At 37.6% G+C, this 20,960-nt stretch overlaps 1 protein-coding gene across 4 annotated transcripts; it reads right to left on the reverse strand.

Moving 5' to 3' along the window:
- Positions 1 to 1,204: 1,204 nt before the first annotated feature.
- Positions 1,205 to 19,080, reverse strand: inpp5ja (inositol polyphosphate-5-phosphatase Ja). Of its 4 annotated transcripts, none has more exons than XM_079861382.1 (14): positions 18,936 to 19,080; positions 16,613 to 16,820; positions 14,340 to 15,002; positions 12,440 to 12,547; positions 12,109 to 12,217; positions 11,286 to 11,402; positions 8,603 to 8,778; positions 7,759 to 7,870; positions 6,679 to 6,788; positions 6,388 to 6,598; positions 5,953 to 6,090; positions 4,996 to 5,061; positions 4,627 to 4,731; positions 1,205 to 2,286 (listed from the first exon to the last, which is right to left on the reverse strand). In XM_079861382.1, exons 3-14 carry the CDS (start codon positions 14,996 to 14,998, stop codon positions 1,810 to 1,812), a joined length of 2,388 nt encoding a protein of 795 aa, XP_079717508.1. In that variant the 5' UTR covers positions 14,999 to 15,002; positions 16,613 to 16,820; positions 18,936 to 19,080; the 3' UTR covers positions 1,205 to 1,809. The 4 variants fall into 4 exon arrangements, with proteins under 4 accessions (XP_079717508.1, XP_079717509.1, XP_079717510.1 ...); XM_079861383.1 differs by having other exon boundaries at positions 16,613 to 16,823; XM_079861384.1 differs by lacking the exon at positions 16,613 to 16,820.
- Positions 19,081 to 20,960: the final 1,880 nt, after the last annotated feature.

Raw genomic sequence — 20,960 nt, forward strand, 5'->3', positions numbered from 1 at the left:
AGTGAATATACATTTTTCGATTTGTTATATTTGCAATGGAGTGCTGATAAAATCTTCATACTGTCAGCCTTTATTGTCTCCTGATATATAAAGGGTAATCAATCATAAAATTCATAAGTTCCACTTTTGCTACATGTCCTTGAGGTGTGTATTTTTGCACCGTCAGTATGCGTTCACGCACACACCACACACATGTCACTCAGCTCAAACTGATCAAATAAAGCCACAACATGTTATAGATGAGCAGAGCTGACGTGATTGGTCGTGTTTAATCAGCCGCTCATGTCAAAGGTTTGCTCTGTTTCAAGAAAGGTTGTTGGCTTGAAAGATACCTCGGCAAAGCATGATGGGTGTTAATGAGTAACTTATTCTAAAGTCAGGGAAGGGGGTCTTAGCATTTGCAAAACCTCTGACATGTGTACTCATACTACTGGGCTTATTTATTATGAAATTGGTATTAATAGACTGATACATTGGTAACTACTTGGACGACATTTGACCTTTTTAAGATTGCCTGTTCTGAATTACTTGTGCAAATTGTGTCGACTGGCCAATTAACAGAGATGGCCTTTTCACTAAATGTCAGTTCTTGTCCATTTTTATATATGTATACACACTATCATGAAAAAGTTTGTGGTCAGTAATATTTTTTAATGTTTTTGAAATAAGTCTCTTATGCTCACCAAGGCTGCATTTATTTGATCAAAAATACAATAAAAATGTTAATATTGTGAAATATTATTACAATTTAAAATAACTGTTTTCTATTTGAAAATAGTTTCAAATGTAATTTATTTATGTGATGCAAAGCTGAATTTTCAGCATCATTCCTCCAGTCTTCAGTGTCACATGATCCTTCAGAAATCATTCTAATATGATGATTCGATGCGCATTTCTTATTATTATCAATGCTAGTTAATATTTTTGTGGAAACTGTGATACGTTTTTTTCAGGATTCTTAACAGAAAGTTAAAAATAACAGCATTTCTTTGAAATTGATTTTTTTTTTACATTAGAAATGTCTTTACTGTCACTTTTGATCACTTTAATGCACCCTTGCTGAATATGTAGTATTTATTTTTGAAAAAATATTACTGACCCCAAACTTTTAAAGTTATCTAAACGGACGCACACACAAACACAAACACCCCCCCCCCCCCCACCCCCCACACACCCCACACACACACACACACACGCACACGCACACACACAGATTTTGGACTCTATATTGACATTATATTGACTCTAGATCAGTGCTTCTCAACTGGTGGCTTGCAAACTAGTTAAAACAATACAATAAATAGGATTATACTTCAAAAGGGGAAGATAAAAGACATGCCATACTTTTCTTGTTGATGTCAATCAAACTAAAATATTTTAACAAAAGACAGTTCTGTTCATTTTCAACAATCTCTAGACATTGGGCATTAAAACCCGACCAACTACTAGAGTAAAGGCTGAGATGAAAGCTGACATCACTGTTTGCTTTGATTCTACAGTAACAGCACAGTTTTACCTTGGGTCAGGTTATCCTGCACTATAAGAAGGATGTGCACTGTTGCACTGTCGCCATTTACAATCTATCATTAATAAATAATGCATGACCAGTTGAATCTCTATTGGCAAAGCCACTGAGAACTGAGTAAGAATTTGTGAAACAATTAAGCACGACAAGGCATGAGATCACAAACAGCTGCAGGTCTGAAAAGCGGCAGAGGACGACCTGAAACAGGCCATTTCTCGAAAGTTGCATTACGATATCTGCTAAAGTCTAGAAACGAATCGAAAGGAAGGGGCGGGGGGATTTGGTCAGAGAATCACATCCCCTGCTTTTTCTATCTGAGCGGGCCTGGGCTCTCCTAAAATGGCCGCTATCAGAGCCTCCGGAGCGCTGACTCCGTTCCTAGGAGACCCAGGGCTCCGTGGACTAAGAGGACTGAGGGAGGGCGAGGTTAACGTGTCTGGAGAAACCAGACGCTCTTTCTTGGCATTGGCAGAAGGGTGCGGGGAGGAGCTCCGTGCGGGGCCGTCGCGGGGCCGTGGGCACAGGCTGAGAGACTGCAGGGAGGGAAGGGGCGATGAGGAGAGCGCAGGTACGGCGGGGCTGCGGCTGCGCTGCCGCTTCTGGTGGTGGTGATGCCGTTTGCCGCTGTGGTTTCCAGGGCTGGGACTACGAGAGATGGGAGCCAACAGGACCAGCGTACTGTCGTCTTCAGAGCTGACATCTGAACTGTCAGAGCGCGAACGACACCCTGGTGCAGGTGGTGTCGACATGGGGAGCTGCACCTGTGAGGAAAATATACACAGAGAATGAAAATATATATTTACAATGAATATATATATATATATATATATATATATATATATATATATATATATTAGGGCTGTCAAAAGATTAATCGCGATTAATCGCATCCAAAATAAAAGTTTGTTTTTAATAATATATGTGTGTACTGTGTATAATTAAATTTGTATATATAAATACACACACATGCATGTATATATTTAAGAAAAATGTGTTATTTATATATATAAAAAAAATTATATTTATATATAATATAAACTATATAAATATATATACAGTATATGTATGCAAATATTTCTTAAATATATACATGCATGTGTGTGTATTTATATATACAAAATAATTATACACAGTACACACACATATATTATGTAAACACAAACTTCTATTTTGGATGCGATTAATCGCGATTAATCTTTTGACAGCCCTAATATATATATATATGATTTAAGTTTCATAGAAGTTAAAAGAGTTAAAATCTCTTTCACATTTTTAAACCCACATGACCTTCTTTCTTCGACAGAACACAAGAGGAGACTTTTCGAAGACTGTTTTCATGCTCCTTTTAATGCAATTACAATGAAAAGACCCAAATTTATGTTGTTATTCAGTAAAAGTATCGACATCTGCCCTAGCTTGATGTGTTCACGAGAGTACATGAGAGAACGAAACAAGTGAACAAGAGAATCTTTTCATCTAATCACTTGATCAATCAGTTTACAAAACTGATGTGAATGGTTCATTCACGGTTCATTGCACTGATCTGGTTTAGTTCAAGTTCAACTAACCTACTCACGTGGTTTTGTTTTACTGGATGATTCAGTCGTAGTGGTTTTGCTTTACTTTTGGCCTGTTTCTCACATAAAGAGTTCACATCAGTATTGTAATTGAGACCAGCTTATTCAAGTCAGAGTCCACATGACAAAACCAAGACCATATTTTCATGATCTTGGTTTTGCTCTGGGTCTTGACTCGAACTCAACCTTCTTCTGGTCTCAGTCTTGACTCGTACTTAAGCCTCTTTTGGTCTCAGTCTCAGTCTTGAGGCTGTCTGCTCAACCCTTTCCTGGTGTTGGTCTAGATTTGGACACAACAGTGTTCTGGTCTCAGTCTTGACTCATACTTAGCCGCCTTCTGGTCTGGGTCTTGACTATATCTTGACTTTCTTTTGGTCTCAGTCTTGACTCAGACTCAAGCCTATCCTTGTCATGGTTTTAACTCTTATTCAGCCCTTCTCTGGTCTCGGTCTAGACTCTGACTTGACTTTCTTCTGGTCTCAGTCTTGACTCAGACTCAACCTAATTCTTCTCTCAGTCTTGATTCAGGCTCGACCCTCTTCTGGTCTCGGATTTGACTCTTACTCAGCCCTCTTCTGATTTCAGTCCAGACTTGGACTTGACTGTGTTCTGTTCTCAGTCTTGACTCAGACTCGTATGTGCTGGTCTCGACTACAACACTGGTTCATATGACTTCAGAAGACTTGAAAAAAAAAGACGGGCACATGAACATTTAAAGTGCTTTTGTCTCCTTGAAAGCCTCAGTCTGTATTCATTCAAATAAATGACGAAATCAGCACCATCTTCAAAACTTCCCTGGAGTTCCATGGAAGAAAGAAATTTGGGAGGATTATGTCATCAAATCTGGGATATTCAGACTTTTGTTTGAGGCACTTAGTAGCAAGTAAACTCTTGTCTTGGGTTTCCTGTCTGTGAAATAATGAATGCTTACTACTTTTGGAAAGTCTACACATATTTCAGTTCATTTCTATTCAGCCAGTCTATTCTTGTAGTATCTTTGATTTCAGATTTAACTGCCCTTAATCAGCATGTAAAACAAAACAAATTGTGATCAGTCACTTTATATGTCAGTCTAAGTGGGCTTTTTTTACCAGAAGAAGCTTTGAAAGACATATCTTACATTGTGACTGTTTGTGTAAAAATATTTTTTACCACAGTGGTTTTAGTTTCGTTCCTACTAATACCAATTTTACTGATAGAACCTCTTTGAAACCGTGGAAAATTGTGTTTCACACTGACACTGTGGTACATTGTGTCTTATTTCCATTGTGTGTGCTTTCATTATGTGGTTTCTCACATGTAGTTGGAAATTCAAATGACACAACTGAGTCTGTGCTTGTTATTTGTGAATATCCAGCCTCAAATACAAATCAAGGCTGCAATCAGATTCAGTGTTGACAATGATGCGATGTCAGAGCGCAATGACCTTGTCATCATGCCCTTGGAATAACACACTCGTTTAAACCAAACTAATATTTGCATTTGTGTGGAATCAGAGTGTAGCTGTGTGAGAGAAGTGTGGACCTGAAATGGTTCTGTCACTCCCACGATGCTGTTCGTGTTGTTACTGTAATATCCCAGAATATATTCCCCCGGGTCTCTAGGCAAATCTTCCTCAGAAAATGTCACCTGAAGGTCATGAAAAAACAACAAGTTACAGATAATGATAGTCAGCACTAGCTACACTACCAATCTACTTTGTTAGTATTAATACTGGTCAGTGATCTTAAAGCTTTCAATCCAAGATTATCCAGGAATGATTTGATTTTGGGATTAAGGCATTGTCCTGTCAACAGCGAAAGACGTAACTTTACGATCAGGGTCAGGTTGATCAGATCTTTCAGATCTCCAGAAAACATCTTACACACACGACTAACAATTTTCATGTCCTACCTGCGTCGAATGCTCAGATTTGGCCCAAACGTAAGCAGCGTAATCCTTGTGGTGCTTAAATCCCACCTAAAAAAGGCAATAGAAAAGTAAGTACATAAGTATATAAACAATTTATTTAATATAGAGGGGGGATGGGCGTGTGCATCTTTTTTTTTTTTTTTGTCATCAATATTTAAAATAATTAAGTAAGATTTAGTAATTTTTTTATAATTGATAATTAAATCCTCTCTATCTCTGTCTTCCACTTTTTCATTTTTTCATTTAATGACCAATAATTATTTGTAGTTATTGGTTGTCTCCATCTGCTTTTCTGCTTGTTTGATTGTTATAATAAGAAGATTGCTTGTCTCTTTGTCTGTCAACTGTTTGTATTATTTTGTGAAGAGATCTTGGGTTCTTGAAATGCGCTATAAAAAATAAACGTATTATTATTATTAAAATGAGACTGAATAAGCCAATTAGGCTAGAAAACTTTTATCAAAATAATTTGTCATTTATTTTGTTAATGTTTTTTGCTGTTAAATGTGTATGTGTTTTTCTATAATAAAAGTATGCAAAAATAACTAAGCAATTCATAGGTTCATTTCCTTGAAAAGTTGAAAGACTGGAAAGCTCTGTTTGTTTGATTTTCCTGACTTGCCCAACATAGCAACACTGGCTCAACCAATGGCGTGAGTTTGGGGGAAGGTCTCTCAATTTATTGACCAATAGTGGGCAGGGAGAATGCTTGGGAAAGATTTCTGAGAACCAGTCATTATTTTAGCAATTATTTTTGGTGATAGTGGAGCATAAATGACACACTTTGATTTAAATGTGGTTAACAGAGTTAACGACACCTATTAGAACACCACTGTGATAACAATGTGATAATAACATAATGTGTGTAATTGTTCCAAGTAAAAAAAAAAAAAAATGGATTAAACGTTGTTTTATGTGAAAATTCTATTCATGTATTACCTTGTATAGTCCCACCCAGTCCCATGAACTCCTCTGAAAGCCGTGTGCCATTGTGAGTTTTGCTGTAGCATCAGAGAACTTGGTCCATTCTTTCTCCACTTCCAGTGTCACTAATGGTTGGTTCAACTTAAAGGGAAACTGATGGGACAGAAGTGTACTTGTGTCAAACAAATCTTAGAAAAAATTGTAGGTATCACTACTATAATACAACCTTTTCTCTCTTTACAGAGGCCTTCAGTAAACAAAAACAAAAAAACTGTGAGAAAATCTATTTAAATTTATTTGCAGTGTGTCTGTGGCCATAAGCAACTTTTTTTAACTCATAAATGTCGAAGTGTCAGGATAATAAATATCTCGCATGACACTGTACGCCTAAAATACAGGCAGGGCTGCTCACAGACTATCCAGTTTCTTTCCCGCCAATTTTAGACTTACATGCAAAGTAAAGAGGGAGGACACTGGCTTGTGATCGCTAATAGTGAAGCCCATGTGACTGCGATAGACGTGCTGAGAAACTCTGGTGGCGCCGCCCAGCCATGAGGTCAGACCCCTCTGCAGGGCAGAATAATGGGACGGCACGGGGGAGCCCGTCCTGCGCAGACGCCACAGGATGCGATCTGTCCATGCAGGTTTCCTCTTTTTTGCACTAGGAAAGAAAGCCAGGTTTGAACGAGAGGCCAGGGAAACAGAAAGACTCATGAAGAAAAGCATAATTCAGTCCCACACCTTGTGTCATAAGTGTGTGTTCCCACATCAAACTTGTAAGTTGGCGGGAATTTAAGGGGGCCTTCTATAAATCCCTCCAGAACGGACTCGCTTTTTTTCGCCATGTTGAGCTGTGACAGACAAAACAAAAAGACAAAATGTTCTTTCACTTAATCTTTTTTAACAACAACCCAGTCTAGCAGACAACACACACAACGCAATCCAGTATTTTTGTGTTGTGTCTCAGTGCTCATGCGCTTTCTGAAGAGTTGAATCAAGCCGCTTTGTTTATAGATATAGTACACTGACCTCTAGTGGTAACAGTTTGAAAAATCAGTATTGCCAAGATCTGTATAGAGACACCTGGTGTTTTGTCACTGATAAGGACAATTTTCCTTGAGGTGGACTTCTACATTCATTTTATGATTCAAAAGGGTGTTCATGAGTACTATGCATGGGTGCATTTGAGACAGGGCCTCCATTGTTAAAAAAAAGTACACTTTAGCTTACTATCCAAAAGGGTCACCGTGATTTTGCCAAGTAATACATGTTCAACATTCCTGTCCGAAAATTGAGTCCTAACCCTATCCCAAACCTAACCCTACCCATATCCCTAAAACCAGAGGGAAATGATGAGGGTGAATAACACTGATGTAGAAGCACCTAACCCTGATGTTGAGCCCAAACTGATATAAGCAGTAAACTCCCTCAAATCTGATTGGTTGATTTGAATGTTGTTGTCAAAGATGTTGATCCAGGAACATTATGTACTTGGTAAAATCATGTTCACCAAGAAGAAAGTCAGTACTTACTATGAAAATATTATACTTTTAAATAATATACTTAAGTGTAAACTGAATGTAATGTTTTCCAACATTTTTTGCATGTTATTTACAATTAAATGAAAATTTAATTATAGTTTACAATTACATTTAATACAATTAGCTGAACTTTAGAGTGCTTTTTTGACCCACTTAAATAGGACTTATCAGCTTTATATGTAATTTCACAACTACTTCAATTGTCTATTGTCTACTTAACTACAAGTGTGCATTCAATACAATTAAACACATTTCGTTTTGACAGTTTTTGCTCTCTTACCTGATCTTTTTCCCACAGTAAAGGCAATTTGTCATTCTCAATTGCACTTTTCACCACGTGAATATCATAACCTTCGATTCGGAAGTTCAGATCACCAAACCAGAACACCACACTGTGAAAGAATGCAAGAATTTCCAGTGAACCCAACAGGTCAAAGTTCATCTGTATAAAGCCAATCAGATTAATGCTCGAATAAAGATTAAAAATTCCAGTTTGTAAAAAACCAACAAAATGTGCAAAAGTTATGCAATGTTTTAATAAAAAGGTATCACATAATAAAATAATGATTAATTATTATTTCATATCCAATTATTTATTTATATGGTAATTAGCTTTGTGGCAGTGTTTCAGTGATGATTTTGTGATGATAACTGGCAAAATGCACATTATGAAAGATTATTCAAAGCAATACTATGTAACTTTTTTGATTAAAAAATGCTATTAATGAGAGAGTGCAAAAAGGCATCCTCCAAACCATATCTTTACTCAAATACACTTTTATAATATAGATTTACATTTTAGAGTTGTCGGGACAGATTTCGCAGAGAAACTGTACACATGCATAATTTGCATATGTACACAGGGAAAAGTAGCCCCAAACAAGAAAAATCTAACATGGATAATTCAAAATAGCAAACCTCTTGAATCACTGTTTTTGAAATTATTATTATGTAATTTGTCCATATCCATGTGTACACTAGTGCTTCAAACCATATTCAGAGTTAAAGCACAACCAAAACAATGTTCTTCAGCAAGACAGGGCCAAAAAAGTTACATAGTGTAGCTTTAAAAGTACATAAGTAAGGCTAGGCATCAAGCATCTGCTTTTTTCCCAGGTACCCACTCGTGATCCAGCACACCCACGGCTGTGCCGCCCTCAAACTGCTGCTGCTGAAGGATGCTTTCAAAGTCCTCCATCCGCTGCTCGAGGTTTCGCATGTGAGCCGGCAGGTGGCAGTTGAGAAAGCAAACAGGATGTCCGAAAACCATCATGCGTGCACTCACGCCCCCTTTATTCCCCTGAGACAAACACATAGAGGTGGAGGATAATGGGAAGACATTAATAATACAGTAGCTCTGCACTCCATGGTAAAGTGTCTGTCCTAATTGTAAAAGAAAAAACAACATTATTACAGAAATGATTTACAGTCATGTTGATCCAAACTATTATGCTGTTGTTATTTTTTTCCATGGAACCCAAAAGGAAAAAAAAACATTTTTTATCTTCACCCAGCTCTTTTAAGCTCTAACAATTAGACTTCATAGTGAACTGCTGTCAAACTGTAATATAGAACAAACACCATCAAATTTTAGCTGGTTTATCACAAGAAGTATTGTATGGCTTCTGAAGTCTCATTCGTGAACATACTGGGATTAATCTTGTTTGTTAACTTAAACTTTAAAATAATGTTTTCGGTCATTTTGGTAAATTTGGTAATTAATTTGCTAAAATAAATTAAAGTATTGATATTAGATGAAAAACAAACAGAAAAAAATGTAGAAATGTACTAAAATTACTAAAGCTAAAACAGAAATAAATATTAAAACTATCCAGAAATAAATAAAAAAAATGACAAACGCACATAACGAAATTACTAAAACTCAACTGAAAACCATTTGGCATGATTCAGTCTCACATTTGAAAAAAATTAAAGACTTTATTTTTTGAATCCTTAATGTTTTTATTTAGATATTATTGTTGTCTTTTTATGGCTTGATAAAAAGTAATGAACAAAAAGGGTGATGACTCAAGACTGGAAAAGTCTACAAAAACATTTTAAAAACAAATAGACACCAGCAAGCAAACGTTTCAGCACATTGCTATCTTCAGTACTCCTGTACTCCTGTACTGAAGATAGCAATGTGCTGAAACGTTTGCTTGCTGGTGTCTATTTGTTTTTAACTCACATGCACTTTGCACTTTTTGCACGATGCAATTTATAAAATAAAAAAATGTTTTTGTAGACTTTTCCAGTCTTGAGTGGTTCAGTGTGCGGTCAGCCACCCTTTTTGTTCATTCTTCAATATACCATTGGCTCTACGCACCTGTAGTACAAGGACCTGCAGTACAAGGAACTTTTTTCCTGTTTGGAGCGCTACATATTTTTTCTAGTTTCACTTGATAAAAAGTAATGCCATGCAGTTTGCAAAATAGAGCAAAACGTATAGATCAGCTTTGTTGTATCTGTTGTAACTTGGAAAATGCTGATGATGCTCAAACACACTTTCTGGGGCCTTTTAGTAGATTTGTAGACATGTGCATTTAGTTTAGTTTAGTTTAGTTTATAAAGCACATTTAAAAACAACAGTTTGTTGAAACCAAAGTAATGTACAGCAAATATAAAACAAACTTAAAACATTCAAAATTGAGAAAACCAAAAGGACACATGAAAAATGTTTCACCGTCAACCAGAATTAAAACATAAAGAATAAAAATGGGTCCCCAAAGAGGATTTAAACATAGAAATAGAAGGGTAAGATCTTGTATGGAGGGGAAGACTGTTCCAGAGTCTAGGACCAACCACAGCAAAAGCCTGGTCGCCTTTAGTTTTAAACTGTGAACGAGAGACTGAGAGGAGAAACTGACTAGATGACCGAAGAGATAGAGGTATTATAGTTATTACTCTGACTTTCATCTTTTTCAGTCTTTCATTCGTGAAAGATTCTGTTACTTAATTGTAGAGTAAATGATTCAACGACTCATTCATAACACTCGCTTGTTGCCATCTACTGGGTAACAATTGAACCTGCTGCAAGGAGTTACTGAACGAATAGCTGAGCAAATCTTTTTGGTGAACAGATTCAAAAGATTCAAGTCACTAAAATGAATCAAAATCCCCACCACTGCATTTTTATCTGCCTGTTTGTCTGTTTCGGAGCTTGACAGACATGATCACTCAGAGCTGTTGTTGGAACAACATGAGGATGAGTAAATGAGCAAATATTCATTTGTGAGTGAACTATCTCTTAAACACTGTCCTGAGAAGGGCAGGTGTGTTGGTCAGTCAAGGGTGAAATGGGCTGTGCAGAGACATGCAGTTTATTATCAGCGCTGGTGCTGCAGTTCCCATGGGTCGTGCTCTCTCTTTCTGGGTAATGCCCTGGGGAGAACTGAGAGCTGCTGTGTGTGTGTTCAGTCTGTATTTGATCAAGCAGAGATGAACCTGATGTGTGTGTTTGTGCACTGCAAGACATATCAGAAACAGAGCTGCTGCGTGTCCTACTGTGCCCTACTCAAGGGAGACTGCAGAATGAGCCTGAAGCCATGCTGACAACAACACACAGCAGGGTCACACACACACACACACTCACTGCCACATACACAAAAACACACTCGCAGCTTCATTTCCACGGTCTATCTTTGACTCTGCTTTTCCTGCAATCATCAAAGACATCGCACGGCTGGGGGTCGCGACATTATACAGATGTTTGATGTTCGACATTAAAGTACTAATGCATCACAACAATCACTGATCACATACACGTTTATAAATTATTTCCCAGAGGTCTTTGTTCACTTGACTCACCCAGTAGCCGCCCAGGCCAGTGCGTGTGCTTTGGGTTTGTACTCCCCTGAGGAAGGGAAGGTGGCAGAATTTGGAAAACACCAGTAAGAAAACCCCCTGCATCCTCTGAGACGCCACCTAGAGGAATGTAAAGATATTTCAAGTTAAACCTCTCATTGTGGTGTTTACTACGGCAAACATCACTATTTCACTTTGAACAAACCTCTAAAGCCCAAAGTATACGTCAGTTTTTATGCATGCTCTTAGGTATGCCTACAGTCAAAGACTTTAGATATATCAAGATGGTGCACTTATATTACTATGAATGTCAGCACAAACAGTTTCATCTATGTCCATTGTCTCCTCTATTTCTCTCCAGAAGTTATCACTGATAACTTGCTTGTTTAAACCAGAGTTGCGTTTATCTTTTAACACCTCACCCAAGTGCTCGTCAATGCGAGTGCCTGTTGTTGTAGTTTGTTGTTGTTATTCCATCTCATCCATGCTTCTGCTGCTACTACTGTATGGACTTGCTATAGCCATTAGATACACAGACATGCTGCTGTGAGCATGAAAGATACGCTGCTTCTGCATGATTAAGCATTCATAAATCCTGGTGCAGATTTAGGCAGGTGGAACTGGGGAGGTAGAGGGTTTCAGAGGAACTGCAGGACTAGACTACTGCAAACACTGAACCAGACTCTTTAAGTGTTGAGCAAGCAATCTCATTGACTGCGGAATCAGCAAAGGCCAATCAGCTTGTGCCATGTGGTAATGCTGAGATACCTTGCAAATTGCATGTAAGAGTTTCATGACTGAACTAGATATTTGATTTCATACTGACCAACACATATCCAAAACGACTGAGTGTGTCCATGCAGAGGTCACTCCACTGGTCTGTGAAGAGAGCGTCTTTAAGCCGCTTGTTTATCATGGAGTTTACTTCCTGTAGTCTAAAGAGAGAGAAAAGGATAGAAGCAGAGAGAAAGAAAGACAGAGGAGAATAAGACAGGTAGAAGAATACCTTTAAAACAAGGACAAACAGGGCGAGATGACAAAATGGACATGGAAATGAGAAAACCCACAAAGAATGCAGAGGAAGGTTAATTAATTCATCAACAACAATGGATGGTATGTAAGAAAACAGCACTATACAGCACTTCAGACATTCTCACCCAACAACAAACATGTCAGTGCTCCCATTTTCAACGCCGGGCCCAAACAGAGATGTGATGTCATCAGGTGGTATACTGGAGCCAACATTCCACGTGACAATATGCACTCTAAAGGGAATAAACCATACTGTACCTTTAATGCACATTTTAAAATAAATGATATTAATTACCTGCTGTAAACTTCCTACATTGGCTGCTATCTTCTAAGGAAGCTTTCAGCACAACTGAAATGGAATGGAATCTCATAAATGATTTGAAATGCTCTTCATAGGCAGCAATCACACACACACACACACACACACACACACACACACACACACACACACACACACACACACACACACACACACACACACACACACACACACACACACACACACACACACTTGGAGCTATATTGGATTGGAGCTATAATTTCTAATCAATGGTCATATTCTCCTTTACATTACATCATGGTATTATGAGTCATCATAATTACTCAAATCAAAAAGCCTGTGATAAATGTCACCTGCTGTATTTAATAGCTTCCAAAACATGCTGAATGCTTTTAACTAATTAGAGCACATGCACGATGAGTAAACAGCATTTCGCATTATAAGGGATCTGTGTGTATTGTCAAAGATGACAGGCTAAAGGATCCATCCAGGAACACATTTGTGCATCTAGGAATGCTGCCAGCTCAACACTCCTGTGTCCATTCTGTCACCAGGCTCTGAGAGAAATATTATGCTGATTTAAGAGATGAGAAAATCGTAGCTCTGCTAGCATGCGTTCTTTAGGTACATTATGCTGCCATTCCATTAGCCGATTTCTCAGCATTTAAGTTAATGGTTAATGACCCCTCTCTCTGACCACATGACATGTAGGAAGTTGGAAATCTGAGGCTGTTAATGGGGTGGACTTTCATGGGATTGCCAGTGACCAATGAGCTTCTCCATGAGCTGAAGACATTCTGATCTAGACATTTCCCTCAGCAAACAGAGCCTTAAACAGCCAGATTCTCTCCCCTCAGGCCAGAGGATATAAGCAAACACAGAAGAAACCCAATCAAATCATAACACCAGATCTGAGAGATATTAAAGCAATATCACACTTGCAAGAGTGAATAAATTAATAAATCAGCATTTCTGAACAAATTAGTTGAAAGAAAGATTCAATGGCTCACTCATAAAGATTTTATTCTTGAATGATCAGTGTTTTAGAGCAAATTGGTTCAATGAAGGATTCAACGGCGCATGAATCAATGTTTTTAAACAAACTTACTGAATAAATGATTCAATGACTCAAAGACTTCAAAGACTGCCACTTTTTTCGTTTCTGAATTAATCAACATTTTTAAATGAATAAATGTAATGAATAATTTAATTACTCTCTCATAAAGACTGACAATTGTTTAGTTCCTGAATGAATCAACATTTTTCAACGAATCAGTGGAATTAATAATTCAATGACGCACTCATAAAGACAGCCACTTATTCTGTTTCTGAATGAACAATTCAGTGACTAATAAAGATAGAAACTTGTTACATTCTGAATGATTCAGTTACTGAATTTGGAACCATGTACTAGCATACTAGTCTTACTTTTTTTTACCAAATCGTTATATGGCAGAAATAGTAAGAGTAGTATGCTGTTCCAAATTCAGCAAGTGTTTTTGAACAAATCTGTTGAATGAATGATTCATGCTGAATTCGGAACCATGCACGTACTAGCACTCTTATTATTTTGTTATAGAAAGGCAGATTTCAGCGACAGTCATTTGTTTAATTACAGACGAGTAGTGAAAATGCTCACTGCTGTTGAACTGTTGCATCACTCATGGAATGCTGCTTGACCAATCAGATTCAAGGAACAATAACTAACTGTTGTATAAACATGGACAAGGTATGTAACGTCTCACCTGAAATCCCCCTCTTCGCTGATGGTCTTGCTCAACTTCTTGTCAGTAGTGTCTCCTGCATTGGGTACATGTGTTTCTGGACTCAGGATTGGTTGAGGAATGTGGTTAGATAGGGGATTGTGGTTTGGGTTGGGGACTGGTCTGGCGATTAGATTATTGTGTGTGTTTGCACGGATGGGTTGTGATGGAGGGCTTGGAAGTGTTGGGGGAATGGATGGGGGGTTGAAGCCGAGTTGAGAAGAGGGACTCAGTGGGTTTGGGGGGTTGCAATAAGGCAATGGTGATTCAGTTGGGCTGTGCGACAAGAAGTTGGGCGTTCCCTTAGCTTTAACCTGCAAAGAAGGCTCTGTGGGTTTGGAGACTTTGATTGTTGCCTTGGTCCCCAGTGCAGTAGGCCTGGGTCGACTGATGCTGATACAATTTGTGGATTGTGCGGTAGAGTCTAGTCTGACTCTCTCCTGAATGGCTGGATTTGTCTGCAGTGCCGGGGTCTGTCCCAACACTGGTGGGTTTCCAGTCATGACCATCTGGCAGTGTGAGGATGCAGGCAGTTTGCAGGGGTTTCCAAGCAGGGCTGGGACTGGTGGTTTGTGGAGTCCTAAAACTCCAGTAGGTCCTTCTGGCATAGGGCAGCTATGAATGGGCTGCATTGGATCCATTTACCTGGAGAGACGATACAGAGAGCCATTGAGGTTTTAAATGCACTTTTCAGGTTCAATGCAAGTCTTCAGCTGTTAATCAACATTAAACAGATTAACATTTATACTATACAATTAAATTATTATATATATTCTATTCTTAATTCATTAAAGGGGTCATGAACTGCATTTTGTTTTTATTATTTTGTAATGTTTCCTGAGGTTCACTTATAATGTTAGTATGATTTTTACATAAAGCTCTGTTTTAAGGGCGTGTCTGCTGTGACTTAAGTGTAAATGCCTACTGCTGTGATTGGCTGACATCTTTCAAATGAAATAAGTATTACATGTGGAACTCTCTCGAAAACTTTTACTACATTTTTACTATTACAGCTGTCGAGATTAACTAATCGTGAAAAGTGTTGATTATAGCATTATATTTAGATCTAAAAATATTTAGATATATTTAGATCGTATTAAAGGTTGCAGCGATGAGCATTGTAGCCGATGACAGACATGAATGCAGTGATCTCGTCATTGCAACTAGATTTATACAAATACTTTTGTCATAACTAACAGTTCCAACACATGTAAATAAGAGATTCATGGTGTAGATTCATAGTGTAGACAGCATCACTGATCATCACAGAAGTTTTAGCGAGAGTCCAGAAGTCCAGAGTCCACTCGTAACGTATAAACTCACAATTTAATCACAATTTTAATAACAGGTTAGGTTTATGCTACTAAGAGAAACAAAGTGAAGTTGACTGTTTAGTCACTGGCTTAATTTAGTGACACAAAAACAGCAATAAGAAAATAATATTGCGACAAAGAACGTCTGACTGTACATGAATCACTATATATCAGAAATCACTGATCACAGATTAGGCATTAAAATTAACCAGGTAACATATTGTGGCATTACTGTCGGGTCCACATCTTACAGTAAAAGTCTGTTTGCAAAGTCTGCACCGAAATTGCGACTGATTTCTGAGTCATTCACATAGTTGAAAATAAATAACCACATTCCTAGCATTAGGATCCTTTGGAAGGTAATGTTATTTTTAGACCAGTCCTATTTTTAATCCTGTATCGCTCTTCTCTCCTTATCGTCTCACTAACACGCCAGTGGGCGGGGCCAAAGACGTGTATAAGTAGGCGTTGATCTGATTCTGCAGAGGCGTTCTTTCGTCGGTTTTACGTCATTATGTGACAAAATCTGAAACTAGTCATTTTATGAGCTTGGTTTATATAAAAGCTGTTTTTGAACTAACAAGGACGTTTTGAGCTATGAAACTTACAGGATGTTTTAATAGTACAATGATCTCATCTAATTCATGACCCCTTTAATATCAGTGCATTTTTGGAGAATTGCACCACATGACATTTTACCACCTGAAATACCTTATCTGATATTTTAAGTGACTTATTGACCTTGCCACACAGTAACGAGGGTTGCTTTTTAAGAATTTCATCTTTTTTCTTTTCTTTGTTATCAAGACTGTATCACTTTGACTTTTAAATTAATAGATTTGGACAAAATTAACCACCGACTCAAACCACAAATGCTGTTCAAAGAGCTGAACTTCTACTGAACCCGGAACATGCCTTTAATAACGGTAAGGGTGACCAAACCAGAAAATAGATGCTGTGAATGCAGAGTAAGATGAGAGTCCTGGGTTTGTGTGTCCTTCACACTCCTCTGCTTTCTCCCATGGTCAAAGACAGAGACCGCTGCTGTCTGCAGTGGATGGATGAGTGTGTGAAGAGCTTTGGACAGTAGCCAGGGCTGAACGTCCCCACTACCTGTCCCCTCTCGCTCTCTGTTTTTCCTGGGACGTCCCTGCTGACATCAATGAACTACAATCAGCTAAGATCAATCCTTTTCCTCAAATGACAACTATATACCCTCCCCGCTGTCCTGATCTACTTTCCTGTTGCTTGGCAACAACTTTCTGTCCCAACACATTTCCATTCTGTCCTTTTAACATTCCAGTATATTTCCTTCAATAAACAGGATTCTGATCGATAAGGCAATGTTTGAAGAAAGTGCTGGGGATAATCACCATCACATAGCATTAGCAGTGATGCATCTGTCTCCGTCTGTTGCAGACTAATAGCTTAGAGCTTTTACACATTGGTGTCTTGGGACAGATCTTTGTTGAAAAAGACAGAACGCTGTCTCAAGTACGATTTACATCTAAGAAAATGCTATGTATAGTTTAGCAAAGATGTCCCAGTCTAAAAATGCAGATATACAATAAAAACACAGAACAATTCATATCAAAATTACAAACTGGGCAAAGCTTTGGAGCTGTAATGTTTATGGCTGATTTATTCTATGCAAATCATAATTCTAATGTTTGGAATGCAACACAATGCTATGCAACACAAATGTGACGTGTGAAATGTCACATATGGATAAGGAAATTAATTATATTTATATTATGTATTTTCATGGTAAGTATTCAAATGCGCATTAATGTACTCTACAACAATCAAGTGTTATATATAGTACTAGTATCGGTTATTAATAAATAAAAAAAATCCCACAGTTCAGTGCAGTAAGGTAATAATATAAAAGCTAACCTGGTCACAGTATAGTGCACAATAATAGGATGGCATTAAGAAAATAGGTCATCATAAAAAAATTATATTGATGACAATAATAGCATTGGCTCATCGGACTTCAGTGGAAAGATGATTCACAAAAATTTAACCATAGGAAGCAACAACACGACACAAATTTTCCAAGTATGACACTCAAGGTGTCAGCTCATTTTATAAAGGAGGCCGGGGCTAGTTGTCACTCATGTTAAATTTTTTTCATTACAAATTCTGTTGGTTGGTGGTATGTTTGTATGTTGTTTTGTGCTTCCTTATTATTTGTATTTTTCAGAAAAGCCTATGTGACAACATGCTCTGCTTTTGGGGTCACAAAAGGTCATTAAAAAGCTTATAAAAAATGTCACACCTGGCCATTTTTCACCTTATGAGCTAAACAAGGTAATGTGCTCTGGTGGGTTTTAAAGATCTATAAATATACTTCTGTTTATATATAATTTTAGTATTTGTATTTGAACCCCAAAGTTCAAATACAATTTTAAATAGAGTTTTAAATAGTGTCCCTCATTTTAAGTACGTCCTATAAAGAACTTATATGCAAAATTAGTTGGTCATTTGTCAACACATTAAATATGTTTGTCTGATGGTAGAGACAATTTAGTTTGAAACCACCCTGTAGGCCTATTTTCCATTCATTAATTTTAGTGAATGTCCAGTATTTTTCATTATAAAAGTGTTCTCATTATTTTTGTATCAGATCATTGTGACTGATATTCAATGATAGGCAATAAAAAATGGAAAAAAGAAAAAGCAGGAAATTTAACCCAAATGAATATAGCCTACTGAACAGACACAAAATAATTATTATATGCTAATTATATCTAAACTTTTTTAAATTTGGTTTTGTCACAAGAACCAGTGAGTAGGCTACTCGTTAGTCGCTTAATATTTATAAATATCATAGAGAACGCTGGACATCAAATAAAATCTCGAGTAGGCTATAATATTAATAATCGTAATTTCCACCAGCCACGCGCCTAATGAACCGATATTATGAACAAGGTCATATGTCCTCTCGTGACAATTAAGAGTCAGCAGCACGCGCTGCGTATGAGATAATTCACCGTTTGACACGCTGATGGGATGGACATTTTATGTTATGGAAATGACGAGAAATGAACGCGAGTCTATTTGACAGACGAGCTGGTTAGATATTTTCAAAGTTGTTTGTCTGACGACACTTGTTTTTACGCTGCAGTGTCTCGAGGTGAAGGATGTCACGCGCATCTCTCGCGCTTTAAACAGATGAGCGTCACGGTAAGACACTATCTACAATAATATTTAATCACAATTAAGTTGTCTGTTTTTGATATCATATCGAAAGAAATCTTACCTGTCCTGTTTCTCTGCACCGGCGCAAATGTTTGTGTCCTGTAGAGACGCTCACATCACACGCGCACACACACACACACACACTTCCACTGGTGTGATAATGAATGATGGGGAGCGGATACGTCAGTACCAAGAGGACACGAGGAAAGGTAGCGAAAACTGTAAGTGAAACAGCAGACACTTGACTAGTAGTGACTAACATTCATAGACAGTAAAGCTAACATTGGACCTAAAATGACGTAAGGCGACGTAAAATCAGCCGCATCGTCGTGCGCGGAATAGAAATGTCCAGCTGGCACGCGCGGGCTCTCACACGTGGGGTCAGGAGTCAGGACTGGATCTATCATCCACACAACTCACAGAACTTCCCTCACACTGCAATCAATGATGATTGTGATGTTGAAGGTCGGGCAATTTCTACTACATACTAGGCCTACTTTTAGGGCCCTAATATATAATATAATATCGGATAAAGTATTAACTCAGAGATAAATGTCACCACGAAATCAAAATGGAATTTTTTTCTTGTTTTTTTTATGGAATATTGCCGTAATTATTATAAATTGTTTATCAATGTGCAGGCTGGGCAACCTGTCACTCACATAAGTATCAATATCGATCAATATCACATAATATCGACCAACAATAGCAAACCACTATCCAACCATTAAATCAATCCCCGTGGACAAAATCAAGTCCCGCCCTAAATTTCGCTTGTCCGAGAAGCCATTTCACGTGGATATAGGCTACTTGTATCACAAATTTCACAATACATTTACACAATAAAGCGAAGAACAGACTTCAACTTCCGTTTCATATTAGGCTAATCCTTGTGAAAAAAAGTGTACTTTATTGTATTTGAAATATATTCCCTTTTTCAATAGTAGCCTAGGCTACATTGCAAATATACTAACAAAAATGTTACTATCTTTAAATATATTCAAAGTATATTAGCATCATGCTTTTAGCTATTTTCACTATAAAACTTTGAACACACTGTAAAATAATTGTACTTTAGCCTAGTATATTTTCTAAAAATATATTTTTGAAAAATTTACTTGAATTGAACATTTTAATGTATATTTTACATTAGGTATATTTTAACTGTGCTGGAAATGATCATTGTAACAGTGCATTGGAAGTATACTTTCAAAATACATTACAGTATACAATTTGTATATTATAATTTATTTTGAAAATACAATAGTATTTTGTACAAAGTATAGCTAAGTATTATTTGTCTATTAATGTGCATTTGTTATATTTGTTATATATATATCTATACCCTTGTGGTTGGCGCAGATAGCATTGTGTGAAAGTGCGTTGACGTGCTTCGGGAGACTCGAGTTCGAGTACCAGCTCGTGATCCCGTTTCCCTCTCTCTCTCTCTCTATATATATATACACACTTATGGTATATTGCTTGTATGTTTCAAAGACACTCGTGATGAATTTGTAATGTACTTGTAACACAAATAAAGTACACTTTAATATCACTAATCAAGCATGTAATTAGTCCCTACATACTTGAAGTTGTTCCAATTTAGTACACAAAAGTACACTAAATACACTTAAAGTTATGCTTTACTACAATTTAATTACAACTAAAATATATGTAACGAGGTATGTTGTTATGGGAAGAAGGAGGCGGGAACCGGCGAACATTCAAAGATTTTAATAACAAAATAAAACAAATACAAAACGAAAGTAAAAGACAGCAGCCCCTCACGGACGACTGCTGTCACAATAAAACAGAAACAAAACACAACATAAATTCAGGCCTGTCCTCTCTCTCTCTTCACTGTCGTCGCTCCTCCTTTATGCTTCCGCTCCTCCGTGAGAGATTCGAGACCGGTGCGTCTCGCAGGTGTCGCTCATCAGAGTAATCACGCCACCGGCCTCATGCCGCTCTCTCACGGCCCTCGGCCTCGTCCTGCTCGCCACAATATACTTAGCACAAAATTAGTTGTTTCAAAATAGCACTCTTCAAGTTAACTAATCATTAAAGGAACACTCCACCGTTTTTT

The sequence above is a fragment of the Squalius cephalus genome, assembly GCF_949319135.1.
Source record: "Squalius cephalus genome assembly, chromosome: 24".
Taxonomy (NCBI): Eukaryota; Metazoa; Chordata; class Actinopteri; order Cypriniformes; family Leuciscidae; genus Squalius; species Squalius cephalus.

Excerpts from the sequence above, each read along its gene's own strand:
- inpp5ja (XM_079861384.1), bottom strand. The coding sequence starts at position 14,998 with ATGGATCCAATGCAGCCCATTCATAGCTGCCCTATGCCAGAAGGACCT. Across the intron at positions 8,779-11,285 it reads CTGGCCTGGGCGGCTACTGG|GGGAATAAAGGGGGCGTGAG; the intron begins GTGAGTCAAGTG and ends TGTTTGTCTCAG. Across the intron at positions 6,789-7,758 it reads TACTGTGGGAAAAAGATCAG|CTCAACATGGCGAAAAAAAG; the intron begins GTAAGAGAGCAA and ends TGTCTGTCACAG.